The sequence below is a fragment of the Ixodes scapularis genome, unplaced genomic scaffold, assembly GCF_016920785.2.
Source record: "Ixodes scapularis isolate PalLabHiFi unplaced genomic scaffold, ASM1692078v2 ptg002900l_1__unscaffolded, whole genome shotgun sequence".
Classification (NCBI taxonomy): Eukaryota; Metazoa; Arthropoda; class Arachnida; order Ixodida; family Ixodidae; genus Ixodes; species Ixodes scapularis.
In genome coordinates, this window is record NW_024610277.1 from 61,305 (window position 1) to 88,341 (window position 27,037).

The 27,037-nt window shown below is 47.3% G+C and overlaps 1 protein-coding gene across 1 annotated transcript in view; it reads right to left on the reverse strand.

Moving 5' to 3' along the window:
* The window catches only part of LOC8039382 (scoloptoxin SSD14), an 86,017-nt gene extending 59,588 nt beyond the window's left edge, over positions 1 to 26,429 (reverse strand). Inside the window, exons 1-2 of the mRNA XM_029995156.2 lie at positions 26,129 to 26,429; positions 12,009 to 12,131 (exon numbers count right to left, since the gene is read on the reverse strand). Coding sequence (XP_029851016.2) covers positions 12,009 to 12,131; positions 26,129 to 26,301 — 296 coding nt within the window. The 5' untranslated portion in view covers positions 26,302 to 26,429. The remainder of the gene's footprint in view (positions 1 to 12,008; positions 12,132 to 26,128) is intronic.
* Positions 26,430 to 27,037: the final 608 nt, after the last annotated feature.

Consider the following 27,037-nt stretch of genomic DNA (forward strand, 5'->3'; position numbering starts at 1 on the left):
TCCCGCTTCAATTCACCTGCTTAAGGGGATGAAGCCTAGAGGAGAGGGAATGAGAATTGCGACATCACATGTCTCGTCGGCCTTGTTGAATCCCACATGTTTCCAAAAATACGGCCATCCATTAGAAATAGTGCTCTATGTGTGATGTTTTGGGAATTTTGCAGCGTCCCGCCTACCGCCCCAGTGTTGTTTTGCAAGCTTCGAATTTCGGTTAAGCATACCTTTTAATATGTATAATTGTGTTATCAGAATGTTAGAACATGTCAGTTCTACACAGCTACTCTCAAACATTTTCGAGTGGCCTCGCCTGCCAGATTCAAAGGGGGGGGCAACATGTACATGTTTTTATGTCTACAGCACAAATAGTTCCTATCATGCACTGTAAATAGCTGTCAATTGACAGACTGGGTAAAAGAGTGAGCACAGACAAGTCCAACTACCAACAATGCCGTCCATGGCGAATCTTGGACACCATGTCTTACGTTATGTGGCCTCAGCGGTCTTTGTATAGTTCTTTTCATTGTTGCCGGTAGAGCAGCTACCGATAGGGGGGGTTGCGAGGACGTCAACTTTGAAATGCAGTTTCTTCACATAATGTTTGCATTTTGGGAAGTTTCTACACATATACCTTGAAGTCGCTATTGTACAGATGAAACAACTTTGTAAAAGTGTCTATGAACACTTTGGCAGGGTTCTCTTTAACGTGCCTGACTTACAACAAGGCTGTCCAACTTGAGAAATTTCACTGGTGGGAAGCCTATTTTCATATAAGAATGGTGTACTTCTTCACAGCGCTGTATGCATGCAACAGAAACTCCAAATGTGTTCAATAAAAGTAGCATTTGCTAATATTGTGTTTTCTGTGTATCTGATGCACTAGGTTGTATTTGTTTTGAACGCTTGCTACGTTTAGGCTATAAAAAATAGTCTAAATGTTATGAGCATTCAAAACCAGTTCAATTTAAATCCGACAAGCTTATTGAAAAAGAAGTGTTCGGTCTGAATAAAAGATTCCAGAAATTACTCTAAAATAAATTGCTACTTGGGGTAGCAAAAATGGTGTTTTACAGTCGACTCTCATTATTTCAAACTCCAGGGCCCGTTTGCTCGAAGTGCTAACCGCGGCTGAAGTTAGCCGCAGTAGCTAAGAGAGGGATTTTCAAATCACGTGACTGGCTCGGTAGGGATGCGGGGAAGCGTGGTGGTGCCCCGGTGAGTGAGCGCCGCGCGCTTTGAAACTAATATGTCGTTTTAGCTGCAATATCGGGCGCGTTAGTCAGCAACGAATGGTGCAGGAGGCTTTCGCTTTGCCTTACCTCACTTCATCACAAAGCATGAGCAAGGCTCTCGCCGCATTTTTTAGTCTTTCGACTCTGGCCATTCCTAAGCCTAAATGAATGCGGTAATTGTCGGCTTGGCAACATCTTTGGAAAGCGGATTGTCTTGACTCAATCGGTCGGGTATTGATTGCACACAAAAGCAGACAGCATCCCTATAGACCTTTTTCTAAATTACCCAAGCATCGAGAAGAACGCTGGAAGTATAATTCTGCGGTCCGCACGCACTGACCTTCCTCTTATAAAAGATTCAAAGTAAATAATCATTATAAAAATTTGACCAACGCACGTGCAAGACAAAATTTGTTTTAGACTTTTTGCTTTAAAACAGTTACTACTTCAGACGCCAGCACGTGCAACGCGTGTAACTAAACTTGTAGCATGCACCTCGGTGCTTGCTTGGGAAACTAAAAGAAAGGTCTATTATGGTCTATTGGGACGCTGTCTGCTTTTGTGTGCTATTAATACCCGGCCGACTGGGTCAAGGCAATCCACTTTCCAAAGACGTTGCCATGCTAACATTTATCGCGTTCATTTAGACTTAGGAATGGCCAGAATCGAAAGACTATCTAAAAAATGCGGCGAGGTCATATGCTCATGCTTTGCGATTTAAATGAGGTAAGGCAAAGCGAAAGCCTCTGGCACCATTCATTGCTGACTAACGCGCCCAATAGTGCAGCTACAACGACATATTAGTTTCAAAGCGAGCGGCGCTCACTCACTGGGGCACCGCCATGATCCCTGCATCCCTGCCGAGCCAGTCACGTGATTTCAAAATCCCTCTCCTAAGTACTGCGGCTAACTTTAGCCGCGGTTAGCGCTTGAGCAAACGGGCCCTGGAAGCCACACACTTTAGTTTGAAATATCAGAAGATTGAATTATCAAAATTCATCTAAATATTGTCACGAATAAAAACATACTTATTTATTAAACTTAAAATCAGTGTGTAATGCGCCAAACTTGTGCTGAGAAACATAAATTAACAAAGACCTTTGATGGTGTCGGAAGGACAACTGCCTTAAGCAGCCATGCGAAGGTACTTTTGTAAGTGCGTGGGTATCTAAAAGTTTCTGAGCTCGAACAAAAAAAAAATTTAGAGTCATCTCATCATTCCAGTCACGCAAACAAAAGAAAGAAGGACATGCGCTGGTGGGGTCAGCGGCATGACAGTCGGTCTTGCTGCTGACTCGGCTATTTGCACGTGGCATTACTCCCCTCTTGTGAAAGACTCATCGTCTCTATGCAACACAAAATTAAATTAACAGCTTAAACAAGACTAGGTCAAAATACAGAGTCACGTAAATAGCAGATTTTCACAGTCCTACCGAGCATACCTAGTTCAGTTGAGTCGGAAGACGTGAATCGCCTTCGAGTCGCAGAGGGCAGCGTGACAATGTTGATGTGCCATTGGCCAACGACTTACAACTAGGGCTCCGTGTTTTCGGATAAATCCGAAAAACTCAGAAAAACACCCGCCGGTAAATATTTCGTCAATTCGGATTTATCCGATAAACTCCGAATGTTTTTGTGCCAATGCCGCCCTCCCCCCCCCCCCCCAAACAAAAAAAAACAAAAAAAAAAACTTTTTTTTTTCTTTTTTTAACAATTTGCTTAGCACGGAGTCAATGGTCCTGTGAAAATGGCACCATAATTATCTTCCAAATCTCAGACCGTTGTCAAAAGGGGTCTTGCCGCTTGTCTCGTCGAGGTTGATTCATGGCAACAGGTCATTCATTGTACAATCGGGTCACGTCAAAAGCCACTCTTGGTTTCCAGTTGGAGCCATCCGATTTGTGATTTGAAGAAAGGAGAACTTATGTTTTTGTAACAGTGAAAGCTAGGGACCATAGAGATTGTATAAAATAGGAAAGAGGGGCAGTTGAAACTTCTCTGTTACATCCTTAACCACTCCACCTCGCGCGGCTGCGGGATAGATTGGTGGGATGACTACGAGCTTCCTTGTGGCTACCTCCGGCAGTTTATTGATTTTAAGTTATCGAAGTTTATCGAAGCCACACTTGTGTGCGACTTTTGTCGTGGCACAAATTAATAGTGACACGAACGTCAAATTCAACTGAAGAAATTTTAATCGATACAAGCGCGTGTTATTTTTTATTTGGCATACGTTTACATCCGGTTATTATTTACATATTTATTTTCAATAGGAAACACTGTGAAATTAAACTCCGAATTTCGGAGAATTGGCAATCAAACAAATGTAAACTCCGATAAACTCCGAATCTTCGGCAAAAAATAAACTCCGAAAAACACCCTCCGATTTTGACGAAAAATAAACTCCGAAAACACGGAGCCCTACTTACAACTTAGGTCTCACGTAGCGAATGACATTGAGGTCGAAGCACCACTTTAACAGTTTCTTGCTGCGACAATGAATTTGTGTTTAGAATCAAAGTGGGTAGCCAGGCTGAAACTGGGCGTCGTGGCGACAAAGATTGTAGCAGTCATCGTCGGGAAGTTGTGGCTTGCATCAAAATGCGACCAAGCTGGCAAACTTCCTCCGTTCGTTGAGTGACATACCAGGCGTCGTCGTCCTGTTCGTCTTCGTGGCAGATACCACACTTGCCGTAGATATCGTCATCGGGTTCATCATCAAGGTCGCCGTCAAGTTTGTAGTCGTGGTTCTCGTTAAAGGGCAACTCCGGACCATACTTTCAATTTTGGGATTATGACTGTTTTTAGTGCAGTCAGCGTCCCTGAATTGCAAGGTGTAATTTTTTCCTCGTTATTGTGCGTAGTTTTAAAGATATAGACGCCTCAAAGTTTTGTTTGGGGCACGGCCAACAAAACCGAAACTAGCCGCTCGAGGCCCTGGCAGCACTAGAAATCAGCCGCTATGTGAACGTGGCGTCAGGATCGTTCTCGTTCAACAAGTACGCAGGCCGAGCAGCAGCTACTTCTGTTGCGCTAGCCGTCTAAAGGTAGGAGGTAAGCTGATTTTATTTTAAATCTGTATACGTTGTAGTTATCCAGCATATGTAGGAAGAGTTAGTGCGTATACCCAAAAGCTAGCGACTGGAAAACCCGTAAACTCATACAGTGCCGTACTCGGCGGCCGCTGCCTCCGTGCATGCGCCATGCCGTACTTGTCGCTAGTATACCCAAAAGGTAGCGACTGGAAAACGAGTGAACTCGTTCAGTACCGTACTCAGCGGCTGTCGTCGTGTGTGCGGTCTTCCGTACTCTGTCGCTAGGCCTAAATTGTCATCGGGGCTCCGTGGATGGAGCGGCGTTGCTCTACGACGCGCTGCCAGTGAAGTACAGTATTGGGGGCCCTCTCGCTTTCGCGCTGCGGGTCACTAACAGACACAAAGCTTTGAGGCTTTCCGGCACGGGCTGTTGCGTTAGGGCTGTACATGTCTGTTTTTGCGTTCTTTTTTCCTTGGGCGCGTAAAAGCCAAAGTCCACTCGTCGAACAGCGTTTACCCACACCTTCTTCAATTCTGGTACGTTGGAAACTTGTGAAAAAGCACCTCCGGGTTGTGCAGCGGGTTGTTTGAGCAGCCCACAGCACTACAAGTTGTACTCGGCATCCTTCGAGGAACAGCTGGGCAGTCTTGGGCGCTACGAGTTGCTCGCTAAAACCAGTCTTTGAGTCCTCACAAGCAAATAAACAAAAGACTATACCGAAGCTACACGGGCTACAGATAAAAGCAACGGCCAAACATGACAATCACAAGTCCAAGTAGCGGTGGTAGCGGCTCAAAGAAGCTCACTCCGCATAACGCTCGGACTGGAGGAAAAAAAGAGAACGATACTGACGTCACGGCCCAATGTTGCTTTAGTGATCGGCAACCCGCTAGCCGCCCGCTAAGGTGCAGCGGCTCGCGGCGGGTCACATTTTTATTATTGGCATTAGTTGAGAATGCGGCATCCCACGGACGTAATATTTTGGCTGGGGTCGTATCTTGTGTCACTACAGCGATACCAGTAATTTCTTTAATTTCGAGTTTTGGCCGGAGTTGCCTTTTAAAGTCATCGTCCGGATTGTCCTTGGGTAACTGTCAAAACCGTAGTCGAGATCGTCTTCCATGAAATTGTTTGAGTCTTCGACTGGGTCATCATTAGTGTCGTCATCAGTCTCGTCATCACGGTTGAAGACTGTTTGTCATCGAGGCCGTTGTCAGGTTGGTTGTTGACATTGTAGCTGGGTTTGGTCTTGGGAGTTGTCGTCCGTTTCATGATCAGCGTAGAAGTCGTCATGATGTTTTCGTCTAAGTGTGGTAGCCAGGGGCTTTGTCAAGTTCATTGTCCGGGTCGCTTCCGAGGCCATAGTTGAAGTCGTCGTTGATGTCACAGTTGGAGTCGTCCTCGGATGATTTCAAGGACGTCGCCTTCACGATCGTCGTCTTCAGAGTTATCGTGTTCACAGATGGTACGCTTTATGGGCATAGACTGCGTTACCCTGCACATCCACCAATATATCATGAACAAAAACAAACTTGATTAATAAAACTTCAGATCAATGTTAAATGCAGCGAACTTGTGCCGAGAAACATAAAGTAACAAAGACCGCACATACTTTGACAGGGACAAAAGGACGACTGACTCGAGCAGCCATGCGAAGCTCTTTTTGTAAGCCCGTAGGCATCTAGAAAGTTCCGAGCTCGAACAAACAAGATTCTCGAGTCATCTCAAACATTCTAGGCATGCAAACAAACGAAAGATTCCCCATTCCACCCAACTCCATTCCAGAGAATTAGAATTTTCTAATACTAATTCCATTCCTCTGAACTCCTGGAAAGGAAAACCTTGGGCCCATCCCCACTCCTGGAATGGCTGAACTGCTGCATTCCATTCCTCTCAATCCCTCCCAATTGTGAAAATGGCACTTGATAGCTAGTACTAAGTTACCGGAAAATAACGTCAGCGTAAAGCTGGCGTTGTGAAATGCGTAGACAACTGCAAAATTCAAAACCCTACCCGCAATCATTGATTTTACTAAGTTGAGCGTTGGTCGCACATAGCACTAGTGGCAATTGGTATGGGGGCACTGCAGATATCAATCACACCACCAGGCGTAAAAGCCTCATAACAGAGAGGAAAACTAAGTCACCCATCTTTTCCACAAAAGAACCGCATATGTCCTCCACTTTTACGAGATACATAATAAGTGAGGAGTCACGTGTATTAACGAAATGCGGGCGGCGTGACATTCTCCCTGCCTGGTGGCCTGCAACTGGTGCTGTAATCACACATGGTCCCAACAGCCTTATGGTTGCATCTCGCAGCGCCAGGAACGACACTTTGGCTGTGTTCCAAATCTTACCCAAATGGATCCGAGTTACTCCGGTGGGTCGTGTCACGTGACAACACAGATTGAAAAGTGCTGGGCATGGGTAGGTTTTGGGAACGCCGAGGTACAAAACCCTTACCCTGGAGTAAGATCGAGTAAATTGCCCTTGTCCCGCCTACAACTCTACAGTTTGAGTTGCTTCACTGGGGTTGCCACTTTCATCCTCGAAGGAACATAAGCAGTCAGATAACCAAACCGTCAGTTGCCTAAGTGCAATAATGCCGTTTCGAAAGCCCCTTTGACGGCATCGACGCAGCTCGCATTAGAACAAAGCCTATTCCATTCCTACTCTATTCTGGGCAAAATGTAACTACTAATTTCATTCCCATTCCATTCCAGTGCTGCCACCATTTTATTTGCATTCGATTCCAGGGTTGTGGAAGTGCGGAATCGTTCCAACTCTGGTGTGGCAACTCCTCAACACTGGTGATAGTCACCAAGGCACTCAGTTCAGTGCGAATGCTGTCCTCACAGCCCATCCAAAGCTGTTATTACTGTAACAGACTCCAGTACGACGAAGTAGTTGAATTCGGAAGCCCGTTGTGCAGATTTGTACCTTGCATTGTTTCCGGTATTTTTTATTTCTTTTGTATTTTATAATGGACAACTCTTCTTTGTTAAGAGGGTAACAAGCGTTGTAATCTCGGTATTGTTGCCAAACCTGAAGGTTTTATCATCGGTGCACTTTTAAATAAATATATGCCACAGCCGCAGCTCAGCGATGAGCTCTTACACTGCGACTTAGGTGTTTCGTAAGTATTCATTTTGATTGCGCGATAATGATGTTTGTCTTCTGTTAGAATTAAAAAAAACCAAAACAATATTCAACATGATGGATAATTTTGGACACCCGCAGCATGTGTGATCTGAGCATTTGTTCTTTTCATCTGAAGTGTGTCTCTTTTGCTTACTACCTATAGAGTATACGATGTTGTGGACGGAAAAGATGCTGCGACCGACTCCGTGCAATAAAAACATTCTGTTTATTCTCATGTCGTTGAGCTCGTGGCAACGAGTATGAGTAGCATTGTCATCTTTGGCGATGCCAAGGCTGAACCGATAGACTCCCGCAGAGCTATCGCCATCAGCTCTGCACTGTGAGGAATGGCACGATTTTGTTGAAGTGATTGCGGCTCCAGAGAGGTGTCGTTGCTGTTGACATGTACCGCAAGCAGGATGACATACTAGAGAGCAGGAAAGAGCGTTCGGAAGCCGTGCATGGTAGTCGACGCCGAGGTCAGGAAATGAGGCAGCAGACGGGGGAAATCGACCCTGTCATGCTTTCAGTCCGGCTCGATCAGTTTGGAGTGTACAGCCTCGGACTGAAAAGGGGATGCTGGCCGACTGCGGGGCCGATGCAACATCTCCTAAGATGAGGAACCGAACTGAGAGCGAATGCCTGACGGGGCAACGATGAGGAGACCCTGGTCGGCTAGCAACATGCCTTGTGAACAGTGTGAAAATGTCGATGAATATTCACTTGCCGAGCCGGTGGGGCAAGCAAGGTGGTCGCAGCCCATTGCTGGGAGATGCCGGCGCTAGATGCGACTGAGCAGAGGCGGTTGCGGAGGCGCTGCAGATGTGGAGGCTGAGAAAGTTGAATATGTGCCTACTGCATTTTCGTCCGAAAAGGCAGAGCCGTTGCCGTGCCCTTGGCCACGAAGAACATTCCCCTGGATAGCAGGTGCTCGGAGTCAATCATCATGTGCAGGTCACCGATTTGTAGCACTTTCGATCTTGAGGACGGAAGAGACGGTGCAACAGACTCCGAGTTTAACTGTGAAAACATTCTCTTTATTCTCGTACCGTCAAGCTCGTTCCGACGAGTAGCTTGCTTTTATAGACTGCAGTCATTAGCATTATAGTTGATCTAAGTATTTTGCAACACTATTAATACGGCAGATTGGGCGAGTTGGTACAGCATAATTACGAACCAGCGCACAGGTAGACAGTTACTCAAAATCCAAATACACAAAAATATACACTCGCACAGCGCTGATGTGAGTTTTTTGTGTTTGAATTTTGGGTAACTGTCTACCTGTGCACTGGTTCGTAATATTGCAACACTGCCATCTTTAGGCGGTGTGGAGGCTGAACCGATGGACCACCAGAGGCCCATATCTGTATCTGTTTCATATACTGAATGCCTTTTGCACGGCTCTGTGTTTACCTTTGTCTTCCAGATTTTTACTGCTCACTTGTTTTTGTAATTTTATTTAGAGGATACTACAGGCCATTGAAGGCCCAAGTAGGAGTGGGGTACAACATATGCATTCACACACCTACAACAACAAACAAATAACACGACATTAAGAGGTTTACAACAACTAACCAGCAAATATACAGGATATATATATTTAAAGCATGTGGGGGGGGGGGGGGGGGGGGCAGCACAGCACGCATCAAGCAGCATGTAATTCAATCATTTGTAATAATAGATGTGAAATTTAAAACTCATATTTAGGATTGAACATTATCAAACAAATGTGAATTTAATTAAGCTATAAATTTTATATAGACTGTTACTTTTTATACAATTTTGTCTAGATTTGTCAGGATACAATCTGCAAGTACACATAAAGTAACTGGAAAGTTGAAAGAAGCAAATTAGAGATTGCAAAACCTACTTCCCAAAGTATTTACGTGATAGTGCAGCTGAATTAAGGCTCCTTTTTCAGTTTTTTTTATTTGAAACACCTTAAAAATACATTGTTTTCTAAGATTTTTTATTATTATGTTTGGAAAATTAAGTTACCGATTGTGTTCAGTTTATCCTAAACTATTTATATGAAATGCCAGAGTGCTTTTGTGCATAACAGTGGCTAGATAAGGTTTTTATAATTTCTGATAAAACAAACTGACTAGTTTCTCTTTAGTGACCGTTTCGCCAAGGTGACAGCAGAACAAGTAACGGATCCCGACGTCAAACTGCAGGAATTTGAGATATATGTTTTCTTAGCGAATGCACGCCACTGTTGTGACATATTTGAATATCCTTATCGCTTGCTTGGGCTCAGCGGGTAATGCAGGTCGGCACTAGCGTGAGTATAGGTTGTTTGCACATGACGTCAATCCGCCATTTTGTTGTTTGTTTGTTTTTTCAAACAAATTTACTACATTGAAGGATTACATCGTAACCGGTTGAAATGATGTCAGCGGTGCTTACGCATTTGAGAAGGCATGCAAATCCTTTAAATCCTCAAGTTTGGCACACGCCAGACAGATCGCAACAACAAAATGGTGGACGAAATTACGTCAGTGAAAACATCCTATAAAGGCTGAACTGCATAAAGCGATTTAGCGAGCGACGGCGACAGCGACGTATTACGAAGATTTCTTTCTATCGCTCGTCGCGTCACTCGGTTTTTGGATTTCTAGAAGACATCGTTCCGCTTTCATGCGGCTTACGTCGTCGCGCGAGTGACCGAGCGTCAGCGAAGCGGGTCGCCGTCGCTGTTCTCGTCGCTCGCAAAATCGTTTACATTCGGTTTATACTTCACGCTGTCAATAATATCGACTCGACCGGGCATAATTTCATTTCCACGGGAGCGCGTGTAAATCAAACCCTAAACCAAGACGGGGGCTGCAGCCAGCAGCTTTGAGAGCGTCATACAATGGATTATAGTTCGACAGAAGCAAGCACACACTTCGCTAGCGCATTCCAGCCTTGAGCGCTCGAACTTCCGAAAACGAAACCAGATTTTGCTACATTTTGGCTAGCTCGAAACATTTTTTTTTAAATACAGGGTGTCTTTTAGCTATAATCTAGACTAAGAGAAATGTGTACCTTCCCAAATTATATTTATGTCGCCGTACTATGTAAGTAATAATTGTGTAATATCGTTACGTTCATATAAAATAGGGGGGGTGTCACCGGACCTTCGTCTGAAACAAAAAGTCTGCTATATATACCGAGCGGGTTTCTATTACAATTGAGTAGGAGTGTCGGGTCGTTAGTGCATCTGTTCGTTGTTTGTGTATGTATATGCTTGTATGTTGATCTTGTGGTATGTGCTGAGATGTATGTGTTGGTATGCTGCCGTCCGTGTTCGAGCGTGTCACTTCCACAAATGCCGAAATGTCTTTCATTTTTGTAGTTTTCCGCATACTCACTAGATGGCGCAAGCAGCCGCCCAATTTTATTTTAGCTTTGTTTGTACGTAGTCCATTTAGTGTGTAAGGAACTACACCACCATAGCTACAGTCTAGTAGAAAAGTAACCGGGTGTTTAAATGGCGCATAGCGCCGGCTTTAGTTCATCTTCGTGCGCTGGCCGTTTCGGTAGCAGATTCGTACCCGGAAAGCCGCAAAATTTGCGTACACACGAGATATGAGTGGATACGTCGAAACGTCGCGTACAACTTTGCTCGCGGTAAAGAGGTGAGCGGGACGTCGGTAACGCCGGTCCGGTCGGTGTCGGAGCTATTCGTCGTCGCTCACGGCAAACGGGCTTTTTCAATAAAGTTCATGTCTGTGCTCGCGAAAAGATAACTCCTGTGGAAATTACGCGGCGTCGGTGACAATGCAACCGGCTTGAGGCCTCGGCGATCGGCTGAACCGCCACGCGAACGGGACCTGCTTGATGGGGAAACACGCTGCTGGATGCAGTCGATGGTCGCTCCCACTGTCGCGTAATCGCCATAATGGATACGGCGTCGGCGCTTGGGGGTGAATGCCTGCGGTACTTCAGCACGTATGGACGATTACGAACGAACACGTGCAAACTACGCTTTCGCTGCGGCGAAGAGCCGTGTAAAGCGCTGGGCCTCGCCCGTAGAACCCGTCTTACGTCAAACGGCCGCCATTGTGAAAAAACACCCCTAGACGTGTGACCGCAGAACGAAGTACACGTTCAAAGATGTTCATTTTACACGAGACCTCGGGTGCAAACGAAATACACCGAGCCTCGCGTGTAAAACCAACACCATTTGGGGAGTCCGCCCTGGGACAACGGTTTACACGTCCAGGGGTGTACTTTTTCGCTGTGTGTGCACCCCAAATAAAGGACAACGAGAGATGGCGTGCAGTTTCCTTGCATTAGCAGCGATCACCGGCCAGACAAGCGGATCGATGAACGAAGCTCGTGGGAGCTTTCTTCATCTATCAACTCCAGCATGCAGGAATTCGCGGCTCATCGCTCCAGTGAGGCTCCCAACGGCTGATCTCTCGTCGAGCGTCCTATGCGAGAATGTTTAGCGCTCCAGCCGGTGTTACATTGAGATATAGCTCCCGGTGCCGCCCCATTTTTCTAAACTTAAACAAACCATCTGCAATTCATCGTCCGCCTTTTTTTTCTTCATAAATGTGTCAGACCAAGGTGGTGTGACGGCGCCCCTAGGAAGCTGGGTATACCGTACCGCTTGACGACGGTGGCAAGGAATCCCCCTCCGATGCCCATGGACTCAGGGAGCACCACCCCCATGCAGAGGAGCGTGGCCACGGCCGCGTCGGCCAGGGTGCCGCCCTTCTGTCGGATCCTCCTGCACAAGGGAAATTAGAGAAGTGTCCGACTGGATCCACATCGAAATATAAATATAAAAACAAAATAATGGGGAGGGAGTTCAAAATCCAAGCTGCCTTCATGTTCGCTTTGCCTTTTGTGGTACCAACTGTAAAGTAGCGTAGATGCTCCGCCCAAGTCATAATGCGCCCCCTCTCGGAAAAACGTTGTGTCATTTGCTGCGCGCCATGAAGACATGGGCAACATGGGTTGTCTGCGCGAGCGAAGCAGCGGATTGCTCATTGAGCGGGTCTACGTCGTCGCCAGGCGAGGCACGGCTTTGTAGGAAAGAACTGGAAGTTTCGTGTCGCCGAGAATGACTACAGGACACTATTGTAACTACGGCAGATGGCGCCTTTGTACGAAATAGTAGCAGGACGAGACAGTCAATGCTTAGTCGAATTATCATGCAACCAATCGCATCGGCGACACTTGACAAGAACGCCACGTTTTACGTACGAATAAATACTTCTTAGAGGGTGTAATTATGTGGCACCCTTTCTTTCTTAAAGCCGGCAAGGAAGCGGGCGAAGCGCCGTGAAGCAGCACGGCGGTCGCTCCACCAAAGCCTCTTCACGTTGCCCCGCAGTAACGGCCGCGAAGAAACGCTTGAACAATCTGGCGACGTGATTTGAGTAAAGAACGGGGAGCGAACCCACGAAGTCATATTCACTGACGAAGCGTGTCGACCGTAATATCGGGAGCTCCTATAAGCCTATTCGCTTGACCAAGCGGGTATATCCACTGAACGCTTCTCCTTGTTTGGCAGGACGCTTCTCCTCATGCGTTAGGCATAACCGTTTCGCTAATTTCCGGATCATGATACTCCATCGCACTTCGGAGAGGACAGTGGAGGTGATCGTCTCGCCTTCCACGGCGTCCTGGCACCAGCTGGGGGAGCCCGCAGGCACGGTCCTCCGGCGTTTGATGTCGGGGGTAGCGTTAGGCCTAACCTAATCTCGACCGTGTTGGAGTCAAAAATTAACAAATTCTGCGGGGTCGTAGCCCACCTGGGCAAATTTAATGTCGATCGATGCGGCGTGCCTCGTCGCATCTGGCAGTGTGCCGCACGGGTCAGTTACGGTGGCGCTTACCGTCGGGGCGCTTGCGGACGCGTCCGTACCGCTCGGTGGCTCGAGGGCAAAACGACAAACTTATTGCCCAACAACATCTTTTTTATCGAACGGCCATTTTTCACCGCAACCGATAGTTCAACAGAACAGCAAACCCTTCCTGATCTATCTCCGGCAAGATGGAGGTCTTGCTAAAGACATGGATAACAGATTATAGAAGGTTTTCAGCTTGGGCTAGTTGACTGAACATGATTATAGGGTTAAAAAAGGAGGCACCAGTAGAAGAGACACACATCACAGAGCGCACCACACAACGCAAAGCGAGCGCTCTGTTGTGTGTGTCTCTTCTACTGGTCACTGGTTTTTTAGCGCTTTTAACCCCTAAACATAGTTAAGGACGCGTGATTCTTTCGCGTAGCGTTTTGTAGACCTTTGAAGCGCTTATCACCCGAGCGAAATATTTTGAGTCAGTGACCTGTGGACGCAAGCACAGCGTCTGATACACCGTGAAACGGAGCGCATGGTTAGAAGGCGTCTCCTAGCCCAGTAAACAAACATGCCAGCGCACAGAGAGCGATTTTTGGTTCAGGCCGATACGACAAGAAAATGGCATTTAAACTTGGTGCCTCTTAAAGGTATTCATGAAGTCAAGCCACCGACATGACAAAATTGTGGTAATACCATCTTGGACGACGGCCAATTGATGCTTCCCAACATCGCTCGAGAGACTTCGTACAGTCTCTCGAGCCACAGCCGAAAGAGGAAGCAATAGCATGAAAGAAATCACGGACGAGCATGCACACGTGACATTAACGAATAAAAATAAGCCACAAACGTTTTATAGCGGAAAGCCATTTTTGGAAGCCGAAAGCGCTTTACCTAACCGAAAACGTCGTCGTCGTTCTTGAACTCGTCGCTGAGTTTTCTGCATATCCTCTTCTGCAGCGTCCCGACGTCCTTCGAGGACACTCGAATTTTACAAACACACGAAAGGACACCCAGAGGAAAACGATTGAATATTCCGAGTCGGTGCAGCCATGCGGTTTCAAATTCCGAGCCTAATGGCGTCGGCAACGCGACGACAGTCGACCTCTGGGTCGAGGCAGTTATCAATAGCCCGATATGGACTAGTTGGTACATCTCTACCTTTTCACAAAAGCGCCACAAGGAAGGGTCGGAAAGTAAGAGACACAACACATGCGTCGCTCTCAATTCACTGTTTATTCAAGCGACACAAACTCTTTATACACTCGATCGGGCTTCTCAAGGAGGAATTCAAATTTTTTATCGGTTAAATGATCTGTCGGGGCACTCATGCATCTGTCACCGCCTTCCATTCCAATGTTGAATGACAGATACAGTTCTCCCGAGATTTTGTTTCTTAACTTCACCAAAATGTTGTTTTTCAGTTCTTGTGCCTTGTCAATGAGATTCAGTGACAGGGCACGAGATCACTCGCTGTCAGTAAGGAATTTCCTCTCGGGCAATTTTCTATTGTGATAGATGCACTTGTGCCGCTGAACTGAAGAAAAGAAATTCTTGTAAAGTTAAGAAACAACATCTCGAGAGAATTGCATCAGTCACTCAGCTTCGGAGTGCAAGGGGGTGACGCATGCATGAGTGCCCCGACCGTTCGTTGAACGGATAAAAACTATGAAATCCTGCTTGATGAAGCCCAATCGAGAGTATATATAGTTTGTGTTGCTTGAATAAAGGGGTATTCACACGAGGGAGAAATCCCGGGGATTTCTCCCCGGCACGCGCGCATCACGAGATGAAAACGCGAGGCTTTTGCACATCGCAAAGCCTGACGTTTCCGTCGTGGGATGCGCGTGCCGGGGAGAAATCTCCGGGATTTCTCCCTCGTGTAAATACCCCTTAAGGAGTCAGTCGAACGCGACGCTTGTGTTGTGTCTTTTACTTTCCGTCCCTGCCTTGTGGCGCTTTTGTCAAAACAAGCGGTAGTTTCGTTTCTTTCGTTGTAGACAAACTTGCAATCCCAATCTCGGACATAAATCGAATATATCGCTCGGTTTTTATTACAAAAACGCAAAATTATACAAAATGGTAAATTTAAAATTATTGTTATCAACATTTTAAGTACAGCACTGCGATTACTACGACGTTCGGACTGGCAACTTTTTGGAAATAAAGGGGAGCAGAAAAGTGGGGTAACACAAAGAAAAGCCTCAGGAGAAGCCCAACTTCCAAGATTGCCCGCTCCTTCTGACGTCAGTGACGTCATGCCTCCAAGAGGTACAGCCTTGCCTCTAGATGGTGTTGCCTCCATCCACTCACCCTCCTGCGACGCCCTCCCATTACCTTCGTCCCCACCTCCCCTGCGGCAGCCGTCGAAATACCCAGGTGGTCCCGCATATCGGACACGCACCCTCGCCTCCCAACTGCCGCCGCACAGGTTCCGATCTTGTGTTTCTCCTCTACAGAACTGTTCGCGCACGTGTGTGGTGGAAGAAGCAAAACTAAAACAAAATTGGAAGCTGTTACGAGTTACTGCGGGTGTGTTCACCCGCAGTGTGTTCACCCGCAGTAGGTGGCACACTGTGTGGTCGTTTGCATTCTTCTTTTAGGAACTTTCACGAGTTATAAATTTGTCGGTTCTATGCTAACGAGAAGCACAATGAGGAAGTCTAGTAATGCCTGGTCCTTCGGCTGATGAATGCATATTCTCAAATTCCCGCGATTGTAGGTGGCACTGTCCTTTAAAGGGACACTGACAGGGTAATTATGCTCGCCGAGGTTTTTGTTGTACGTGACATATGAGAGCTCAGCTACCCAGAACAGAATTTGCGGCTCGAAATTCGGTTTCTTTCCGCCCGAAAACCGCCGATCAAGAACTGGTCGGTTCGAGTCTCGCTCACTCTCTTTTTCGCGGTCACGGGCCGTTTTCTAAGGTATCGATGCGACCACCAAATTTAATCAAAGTCGTGGGTCACTGAAGGCACACACTCAATATTAAAAATAGAAAAAAATATGAAACCCATTTTTTGTGGCTTCTAAAAAGCTGTAAATACGTTGATTGAAAAAAAAAAGTTCCACAGAGAACCGGAAGCATTCTGTGCGTTCGTCGTTTCGCGTATGGTGGGACTCGCGGGGACGGCGATGGCAGCGGACGGCGGGCGTGGGACCTCTATTTCAGAACTGTCGTTCGCGGTACCGGCGAATTCTGTCTACCGTTAAAAGAGAAATGTGGGACTGATCAAAAGAATTGGTATTCATCCCGTACGACACGCCCGGCCACCAAGCCGATTTGCACGAAGACGTCGCCGAGCCGTCGCTCCCTTCTCGTGGCTGAAGACATCGCTCGCGCAAACGTCAAGCACGACGTGTCTACTTCGAGTTGAATATGCACGCGTACGATTTCTTTACTAGGTGCGAATGTCCCCAAAGCGTGGTGCTTCCCGACCTCGACCCGGGAGTGCTTTTGCTAGAGAAAAATCGACAGCAAACTTTCCAACTTACAGTTTGCCGGCTGAATTGTTACTAAGGAAAGAGATCCGCCAGACAAGTGATGCCCCAGTAGCTCAGTGGGAAAGACGTCCGGTTCAGACGCGGTAGGACCTGGTTCGATCCCCCGTGAAACTTTATTTTTTTTTTTCAAACATTTTCCGATGTTTACATATCTTTTTCTTTTTTTTTTACAATCATCACTGAAGAAACAAACAAAAAAAATAACACACAAATGTTGTGGACGATACTTTGCTGAATTAAATGGTATGGAATTTCCGTTTTGACACCTGCGAACTCAATGTAATCACTTTCCACAAAATGCAAGGAGCATATAAATCAGGCATCGTCCGCTTTCCGAGGTGCCCGTATATGTTCTACAGGAATTGCAGCCAGCCATTGGTCCCGATCCCGTTGATCTTTCGGAAACTCTGTCGCACAATGCCACTTTTTTTCGGATGCAGGACATGTGAGCCAGCTCTTCACGCAACATCTTGGGTGTATTCTTTTCGGAGCCGATCATGGAAATTCACCACGGGCGCTCACTACTCATCTCCAACTCCTCAATGTACAAAACAACTCATCTTGGAGTACAGAACAACGAGCGGAACAAACATAACTGCAAAAGAATCGCGCGGCGAGCAGTTCCCGCACGGTGCATCGCACGCCGCATGTCGTGTCGTCTGCTACAGAAAGGAAAAAAAAAAAAAAAAACGCGCGGTCGGGTGTAGCCACGTGACTTCCGCCGCTCACTCTCTTCTCTCCACTTCTCCGACCTCCGTCGGGTTTCGGTTTCGGTTTCGAGCAGTTGCGTCTTTTGGCTTTATTAAAAAAATACGGTACTCTGTTGCAAAATATTAATTGGGTAGTCCTCCGATACCATAATGAAGCGCCTGGCAAAAAATAAAAAAAATATTTTGGGGGGTGTCAGTGTCCCTTTAAAGGGACACTGACAGGGTATTTATGCTCGCCGAGGTTTTTAGTTGTACGTGACATATGAGAGCTCAACTACCCAGAACAGAATTTGCGGCTCGAAATTCGGTTTCTTTCCGCCCGAAAACCGCCGATCAAGAACTGGCCGGTTCGAGTCTCGCTCACTCTCTTTTCCGCGGTCACGGGCCGTTTTCTAAGGTATCGATGCGACCACCAAATTTAATCAAAGTCGTGGGTCACTGAAAGCACACACTCAATATTAAAAATAGGAAAAAATATAAAACCCATTTTTTGTGGCTTCTAAAAAGCTGCAGATACGTTGATTGAAAAAAAAGTTCCACAGACAACCGGAAGCATTCTGTGCGTGCGTCGTTTCGCGTATCGTGGGACTCGCCGGGACGGCGATGGCAGCGGACGACGGGCGTGGGACCTCTATTTCAGAACTGTCGTTCGCGGTACCGGCGAATTTTGTCTGCCTTTAAAAGAGAAATTTGGGACTGGTCAAAAGAATTGGTATTCATCCCGTACGACACGCCCGACCACCAAGCCGATTTGCACGAAGACGTCGCCGAGCCGTCGCTCCCTTCTTGTGGCTGAAGACATCGCTCGCGCAAACGTCAAGCGCGACGTGTCTACTTCGAGTGGAATATGCACGCGTACGATTTCTTTACTAGGTGAGAATGTCGCCAATGCGTGGTGCATCCCGACTTCGACCCGGGAGTGCTTTTGCTAGAGGAAAATCGGCAGCAAACTTTCCAACTTACAATTTATCGGCTGAATTATTACTGAGGAAAAAGACACCCCACTTTCGATATGCCTCAGTAGCTCAGTGGGAAAGACGTCCCCTTCACACCCGGTAGAGCCGGGTCGATCCCCCGTGAAACTTTTTTTTTTTCTAAATATTTTTTGATGTATACATTTCTCTTTTTTTTTTTACAATTATTACTGAAGAAAAAAAAAAAAAAGAAACAAATGTTGTGGACGACACGTCGCTGAATTAGATGGTATGGGATATCCTTTTTGACACCTGCGAACTCAATGTAATCACTTTCCACAAAATGCAAGGAGCATATAAATCAGGTAGCGTCCGCTTTCCGAGGTGCCCGTAAATGGTCTACAGGAATTGCAGCCAGCCATTGGTCCCGATCCCGTTGATCTTTCGGAAACTCTGTCGCACAATGCCACTTCTGTTTCGGACGCGGGACATGTGAGCCAGCTCTTCACGCAACATCTTGGGTGTATTCTTTTCGGAGCCGATCAAAATTCACCACGGGCACTCACTACTCATCTCCAACTCCTCAATGTACAAAACAACTCATCTTGGAGTAGAAACACCGAGCGGAACATACATAACTGCAAAAGAATCCCACGGCGAGCAGTTCCCATACACCGCATGTCGTCTGCTACCGGGAAGGAGAAAAAAAAAAAAAAAAAAAAAAAACACGGTCGGGTGTAGCCACGTGACTTCCGCCACTCACTCTGTTCTCTCCACTTCTCCGACCTCCGTCGGGTTTCGGTTTCGGTTTCGAGCAGTTGCGTCTTTTGGTTTTATTAAAAAAATACGCTATTCTGTTTCAAAATATTAATTGGGTAGTCCTCCCACACCATAATGAAGCGCCTGGCAAAAAAATTAAAACAAAATTTTGGGGGGTGTCAGTGTCCCTTTAAGTAAAACGCAGCTTAAACATGTTTTTCAACGAGCTAGTTTTCTTGACACGAGCATCTTCTCGGAGTTGCTGACGCACTTGTTGCAAATCCCCTTTGCCCCGGTATTTTGCTTCTCGTTTAAAAATTAATCCGCGCTTTCCCTGTCGGTGGTCGTGAACACACCCGCAGTAACTCGAACCAGCTTCGAATTTCGTTTGCCGAAGTCAACTCGTCCGCGCTGCAGTGAATAGAAGAGCGAGCTCGTAGCAACGGAAAGCTTCTGGCAATGGCAGCAGGCGTGACACGCTCGATATCCACGACAGGGTAACTACGTCGCTTAGAAGTCTAATTGTCGTGGAATTTGGGAAGTGTAGCGCTGGGTTACAGCCGCAGTCAGTGTTTCTACACGCCTCATTCTTCCCACTTTTCAGCTTCAAAAGGCAGGTGGGATGATTGTGGATAAATGTTTTAAACTGTGTCGCCCTATCGCGTAACCTATCTCGTATTAAAGTGGAACGGGTAGTATGTACATACCCCTAGACCGTAAAATTTGGCTGATACATCCGAAAAGATCACCACCCCATAAAAACTATGGGATGGTGATCTTTTCGGATGTACCAGCAAAATTTCATGAAAAAATCATTAACCATTCCACTCTCTGAAGGTGGATGACGAGCGAAGATGTTTAGCAGACGACACAGACCCGCCCCGAAGAGCCGGAGGAAACTAGACACGCGCGACGGGACCGCCACCCCGGGAGAGCGGAGGGAAAGGAAACTTAACCCAAGCAGCACATAAACGTGAAGAAAACGTCGAAAGAACGTCTGTAACGTGACGTCGTAAAACGTCGAAGGTCCGGACGTTACCTTCCTTCGACGTCGATGAAACCTTTAAATGTCCGCGAGAAAAGGTGCACAGAAGGTCGAAGGGACGTTCCAAATGACGTTTGTTGCACGTCACATGCACGTCTCAGTGGGCCGTTGCGTCCTACCTCGACGTTTATGATACGTGTGTATTTACGACATCCGGACTACCAACGACGTTCACAGAACGTCGAGAAACCTTTCCAAATTACGTTCCCTAGCCGTCGTGGGAAAATGTTGTGTCCCCCCCCCCCCCCTCAAAAAAAAAAAAAGAAGTATTTTTTTAGTATTATTGCGAAGGCAAGTTGCTATAATGCAAGTACGAAGGAAGTAACTAAAACACAGGTTTGGTACGACCCGTTTATTTGAGCATGTTCAGACACGAGATGCAGTACGGAGCGCCTCGAAAAGACGTCCCTGGATGTGCCAGCCTCAAAGATATAAAAGAACAAACAAATTCACGTAAATAAATGAACAAGAGACAATGTCACGCGGCGCGGAATGTTCCGCCGCTTACCTCGTTCTGCTTCTGATTAATGCGCTGACGCGCGTGCTTTAGCCGTCCCACTGCGCGTAGCTGGTATTCTCGCTGGGTGCACGGGAATGGTTTCAGAAGGGGGATCCCGTCTGCTGGGAGTTCTTGATTAGGATCGTCGGAGGCGTCTGAAGGGTCTTGATCGGAGACTGGACTTGACGCGCCGTTATGTGCACTGCCACTTGTTTTCTGGGGGGCGTCATTCATATTGTCACAGGCACCTTGATCCGAGCAGTAGTACGATTCAACGCGTGAAGCGTTATGGCCTTGAAAAAGGTCCTCGAGCCGTGACTGAATACGACGGCCGTTTTTGGCGATCACCGACTTCTTCATTGGGGCGACTTGAACGACTCATCCAATCGCAGCACTTATACTGTATGCAGACTCGAAAAAGAAAAAAAAATCACGGAGACATAGCAGCTTGCTTCGTAGACCCGTAGACGTGAAGGCCGGTGCTAGTGACTGGCTTTCGGAAAAAGCGGGACCGGGTCCCAGAGCTGTTCTCTCTGGGCCAATTCGAAGAACAGAACATTCAGTTAAATATTTTGGGAACGACTGAGAAAATACGTAAACCCGGAACTTATGCTTGTCAATTGTTCGTCGTCGCTATTAGCCCCGAGAGCGAACACAAGCGTCGCTGCGGTCGCCGCGCCCTGATTGGGTGAGGTGTACCGTGACGTCAGGGCGAGTACCCCGCTCCGCGATCTCGCATCGGGTCGCTCCCCAGCGCCGGTTTCCTGGTTTGGCGTTGTGTGCCGCAAGCTCCTCGAGGAGCCGGACTTCGTTTACCCGGTGTACAAGACGTTGAGTTAGGCCGATATTAACGTGCTTCCGTACATCTTATAAGCCTGCTTGTCCCTTTTACCTTTAAAATTGGGTTACAAATCCCGAAAACTATCGGCGGAGGCAATTACGCCGATGAACCTCCCCGTCCGTCCACACGACGCAAGGCAATCTTGAGAGGGGTCGGTGAAGCGGTGACGCAAGTGTTTCAGACGCTGGAATTCTGTTCCTTGCATGTTCATGATTTAGGACGATATTACATCCCGCTTTCAAGGCATCTGAAGCGGCCTTTATATCATGAGCCTTTCGGTGGTCGGCAAATTAGCTCGCGACCCCGACTCTGCGCTTCCACTCTGCATGCGCTGGTTTGCAGATGTTTTAAAGGCCCTGCGTCTGATGATCTTTGAAGTGCTCATGAAACAGGGTTGTTTTACATAAATGTAGCTTCTTCCTGAATTAATTATATAGTTTATACGCTTATGCAGGCATATTTCTTAGAGGATTCACAATTACTGGAAATTAGTTTGTATGGTAGCAGCAAAAACGGCCGAATTTCCCCCAGTTGGCTCTATGATATGCAGTAAACTGCCCAAAATATGCACAGCAATAGTGCCGTAATTTGGGATGTTTATACTTTTTCCTGACATTCTTTATTCCAGCCTTTGGTATTCGGAAAATGCACCGTTTAGTCTGAATTGTCATTTCCATTTAAGAGTCACTGCCGCAGGTCCCCAAAAGCTTCCTCAGCCTCCAAACTCCCTGCAACTGGACTCTCTGACAACAGAGGAAAACAGGAGTAAAAGCAAGCATTCGAACGTCTGTCCAGTGGTAGATGCAGCACTAGTAGCAGAAAATGTGGAACCTGTGAAGGGCGACAGTCTGCGTGAGAAAAGCTTCTGGTACTTTAGCTTCAGGACAATTGGATTTAAGTAAAATCTAAATTTTAGGGCTTAATGGACTAATAACGAGCTAGACACCCTAACTTATGTTTGTTATATATTACTTGAAAATTGATATAAACAAGTCCACAGATACCATCCGTGTAGTTCATTGAAATACTATCCGAATCCAGCAAAGGTCAAGTGCGAGCAATGTATATAATAAATGTTCCTTGTGTGTTTTTTTACTTTGCCCCTGCACTTGGGCTGTCTTACTTGTGATTCTCTCCCCATGGCCGAGACTGTATTTAGCACGTTGCTCGATCAGCATGCAGCTTTTCTGCTTCGGCGATCTTGTTTAAAGACGAGAGATACAAAAAAAAAAAAAAAATAGTATACATAACCTGCCAATTCATTCGGACCATCAGCAGCGTTTATTGTGCGAGATGTAAATCTGTAGTGATGCCCCTGCAATTGTGGCCATATTTCTTTATTTTCACATACCAGCTGTGGTTCATGCGTTGCCTGGCCTGTCAGCCATGCTTAAAATGCTCGTTGAAGTTTCGCCTGTAGCTACAGGCAATACCTCAATAAAGGCGTATATAAAAATTTACACTTCCTACGAAAAGCACGCCAAAAAAAAAAAATTAAATAGAAACGACCGCGCCGACAGCTAGCGTCGTCACAGCGTCCACAGGGCGAGCGGGACGAGTCGGGGAAAAATTCTCTCCTCGCCGTGACGTCACCGCGGTTCGCCGTAAGGGGGCGCCAGGCGAACTTCTCGGGGCTAATCGTCCCCCACTTTTCTCTCTCGCCCTCTTCTTGCCGAGTTTCCCGACGCATCGCATGGGGCTCTATGGAGATGCCATCTCCTCTGCCTACCTTTCCCCCTCTCTCTCGCACCGTGCCGGCTGGTTTTTTTTTTTCTTTCTTTCTTTTTTTTTTGGCACGTAAGTGCGGACTGGGCTTGACCGCTTTTTGGACTGCCATCTGGGCCATTCAGGGGTTGGCATCATGAATGTCAATTTCCACAAACCGCTGACACTGCAGTATCTACCGGATTTCGTCATTGCCGGGCATTTTATTTTTTTTTTTTTGAGTCAACTCCAAAAATGCGCAAGTGTGCAGTGAAGTTGTGCTCTGATATAGTGTGTGCTGGCATGCGATTTTCGTTTGGGTACGTCACCAGTGGCAACGAAAGCCAGATCTGTACTGACAGTCACGTGACAAGACTTTGCGCCCCGATCTACCGAAAGCGCTAAGGCGCTGGAAGTTGGTGTTATGGATGAACTGAGATGTTGATGCGAATTTTTTGGTTGAGCGCAGGTGAGCATGGGTTACAAAATACGAAGAGAAATTGACGAACGTTAAAACAATCTCGGGTGGTCGCGGAGCAGTGTAGATGCTCCTAGGAAAGGGTGCAGACCTGAAATCACCTGGAGAGGAGATAGTGTGGCGGCGCCCCTGAGGCGCGTGCCAGGGCCCAGGACCCATGGAAGACGACAACGCGCGTGCAAAATGCAAGAATGGTACAATTCGATCCGTTGTAGACGTTATGGGCTTCGCAAATTAAACCCGTAACAATATTTTAAACAAACCAAAACTATAACAAGCACATCCTAAAAGGTATGATATTCCCAACATGCTTTCATATTTTTTTTCTTCCGTGTACATTGAGTTTTGTAAATACCCTCTTTAGCGTCATCGATGTGCAATTAATAGCTTTTTGAAATACGCAAATTAATGTATAAATAATTAAACTTCTCAACCTCTCAAAAAATAAGTTTTGTTTGCGGCTCTTGAGCACTGTCACCTTGACCACAGTGATTCTGCGGCTGGAGATTGAGCTGGAAAATCTAAAAACGACGAACAAAACGTGAGTGGTCGACGTTGCCAGCACGTCTTGTATGACGTTTACGACATTTAGGTGTGAACGCGACGTCGCAGAAACGTCACTGACGAAACAATAATGTAACGTCACCATGGACTTTATTTTAACTTTGAAGACACGTGAGTGTTTGACGTTGCTAAAACGTCTTGTCTTGACGCCGTGGCGACGATGACGACGTTAAAGTTGAAACGTGACGTCGCCAGCACGTCACGGACAGGACGATAATGGAACGTCATTTATGAACTTCAGTTCAACGTCAAAGAAACGTGAGCGTTGGACGTTGTGAGAACGTCGTGCATCGACGTCGTGGGAACGTTGACGACGTTTGAGTTGAAATACAACGTCGTCACAACGTCACTGATTGGACTCTAATGGAACGTTATATAAGGACGTCACCTCAACATCGAAAATACGTGATTGAAGTCATGCGGTACGTCACGGACGTCCGGGACTTTTTCTCGACGTTTCCACGACGTTTTGTGCTGCCTGGGAACCCGCAAGCGCTTCGAACAACGACCAAGAGAGGGCGGTGCGAGCGTAGACATGGCCGACACGAGTCGCAGAGCGGCAAATCTTTCAGAAACTTTTATTATCGACCTGAGAGTCTAGTGATTTATAAAAGGGTGCCCACTGATAACTAATCTACTGAATAGACCTACTGTTAAATTATTCAAGCTGTGAGGACAATGCAGGGAATGGTGTACCACGCGCCGCACGTGCCGGCGTCTGCAACAGTAACTGTTCTAAAGCAAAAGCCTGAAACAAATGGCATCTTGCACGCGCGTTCGCCCACGCTTTATTTTTGTCATTTACTTCGAGCCTTTTATTCAGGGAAGGCTTTCGCGTACGGCGCGTGCGGCGGTGTGAGCGTAGAGGTTTTGGTCACGCACACGAGAAATCCACCTAACACTGGCCATAAACAGCTTCGCTGTAAGATTAGTGCTACAAGCCACTTGAAACGTGAGCTGACACCGCAAATGGCGGACACGGCCGATTCGGGTTATGACGTGTGATCAACGCGCCGGAACTCGCTGTGAACTCTCCTGTCACTGGAACTATTACCGCAGAACGCGAACGCAGCAGGCTCGCGCCTTAATGTTGTTTTAGACGGCATCGTCTGACTGCGTTTGACTGCGTTTGACTGCGCTAAGACTGGTTGTGTCGAGCTGCTGCAATGGCGACTCTTCCGACAAGGCAATGGGGAACCGCTGTGCTGCACGAGGCAACGCAGCCCAACGTGGTGCACGAAAGTGTGTGAGCGCGGCTTGGAGGTGCGATAAATACGCGAGAGCCCATTGCAAACTCGGACGACAAAGTGACTGATAGAGCACGCGCAGATGGCGAAAAAAAAGGCGGGAACCCTCTACGAACTCGTCTGTCACCGAAACGGACACCTCAGATTTCGGACGCGGAGGATTCACAATTCTCGGTTCAAGAAACACGCGGAAAACCGCGACAAAGTCGCGTATGACGGGAACCGATATCGCGCGCAGGTCGCGGACAAGAAAAATCGAGAACCAGCTAGGAATTGGCATATCACGAGGACTGACACCGTGGATCGCGGGCAGCATGTACGCGTGTCATGGTAAGACAAACACGAGGAAACACTCTGCCAAGACGCTTGTTGCACCGACACGGATCGGCACCGTAGATGGTGCGGTTGATCTGGTTCCCGTCGGACACCGCGTGTTGGACATCCGGCGTGCGTTGGGGGTGGGCGATGTTTCGGATTTTTTTATTTTATAGGTACTCGGCCTAAAAAACGGGGTGGACGATCTCCGGGGATTTGTTTGGCAGTTGCGGGTAAGTGCGAACATGTTCCACGGCCGCGCATGCGTAGATGCTCGTTTGTGCGCAAGCGCAGTGCCTGGCGAAAGAGGACTGGTTTGTAAGCGACGTGTGTCTTTACCTGGAAACATTGGCGCAGGGGGCGGCGTCGGTGGCAACGGCCCACTGGGAGTAGTTGCCCAGGACAGACGGCGACGGCTCGGCGGCCGAAGAACAACCCGAACAGCCTCGATGACCCTCAGATGCCCCGAGCAGGGCCGCGAGGAGAACCGCCGACCTCAGCGCCGCGACCATCTTCGCCCCGAATGTCACACAGGTGGGCGCGACCGGCCTTTTTGTACAGTCGCGGCTCTCGTCGCTTGTGACTGATGAGCGCTGGGAAGGCCCAGTGAACGGATGCAGGTGCCGTGCCTGCGCCAGCACTCTGCCTCGTCTCTGTCGTTCAGTTACCCCACGGAGAGCGCACTGTCAGCTTCCTTTGTCGACGTTATATCTGAAATAATCGCGTCGCTCGGAGACGCAATAAAACTCCGGTATAGTCTTTGGCACCTGTGACCCATTTAGTTTATTTGTTCTGTTTTTCGGTGTTTCTTGTTATCTGCCTCATTCTATCGACACATGAGGGTGATTGTCCTGACAGTGGAATGACGGCGTGGGGTAGGGTTTTAAACAATCATCCTGTTATCGTCGCTGCAATCGAACAAAGCGTTACATTACAAAGTAATGAAACAAACCATGCCTTTCGAAAAACTTACTCTTGCGAATCCGCAATGCAGGCGCCTTGCATTCACCAGGATAACCGGTTTTGTTTGTTTAGAAACGACACGCGCCTAATATTTAACCGTAATGATTTAATTGAGGCGAAAATACAGCTACCCGGATGCAGTCCCAAAGGCAATCAAAATGTTCGATAAAGCACCAGCCACCTCCCGTCCCCTTACCACGAGATTCGGTGCATGCTCAACCCTATATTTACATACAGCGAACAAAAATAACAAATATATGCACTGCCCAACAGGGGAGGCCGTAT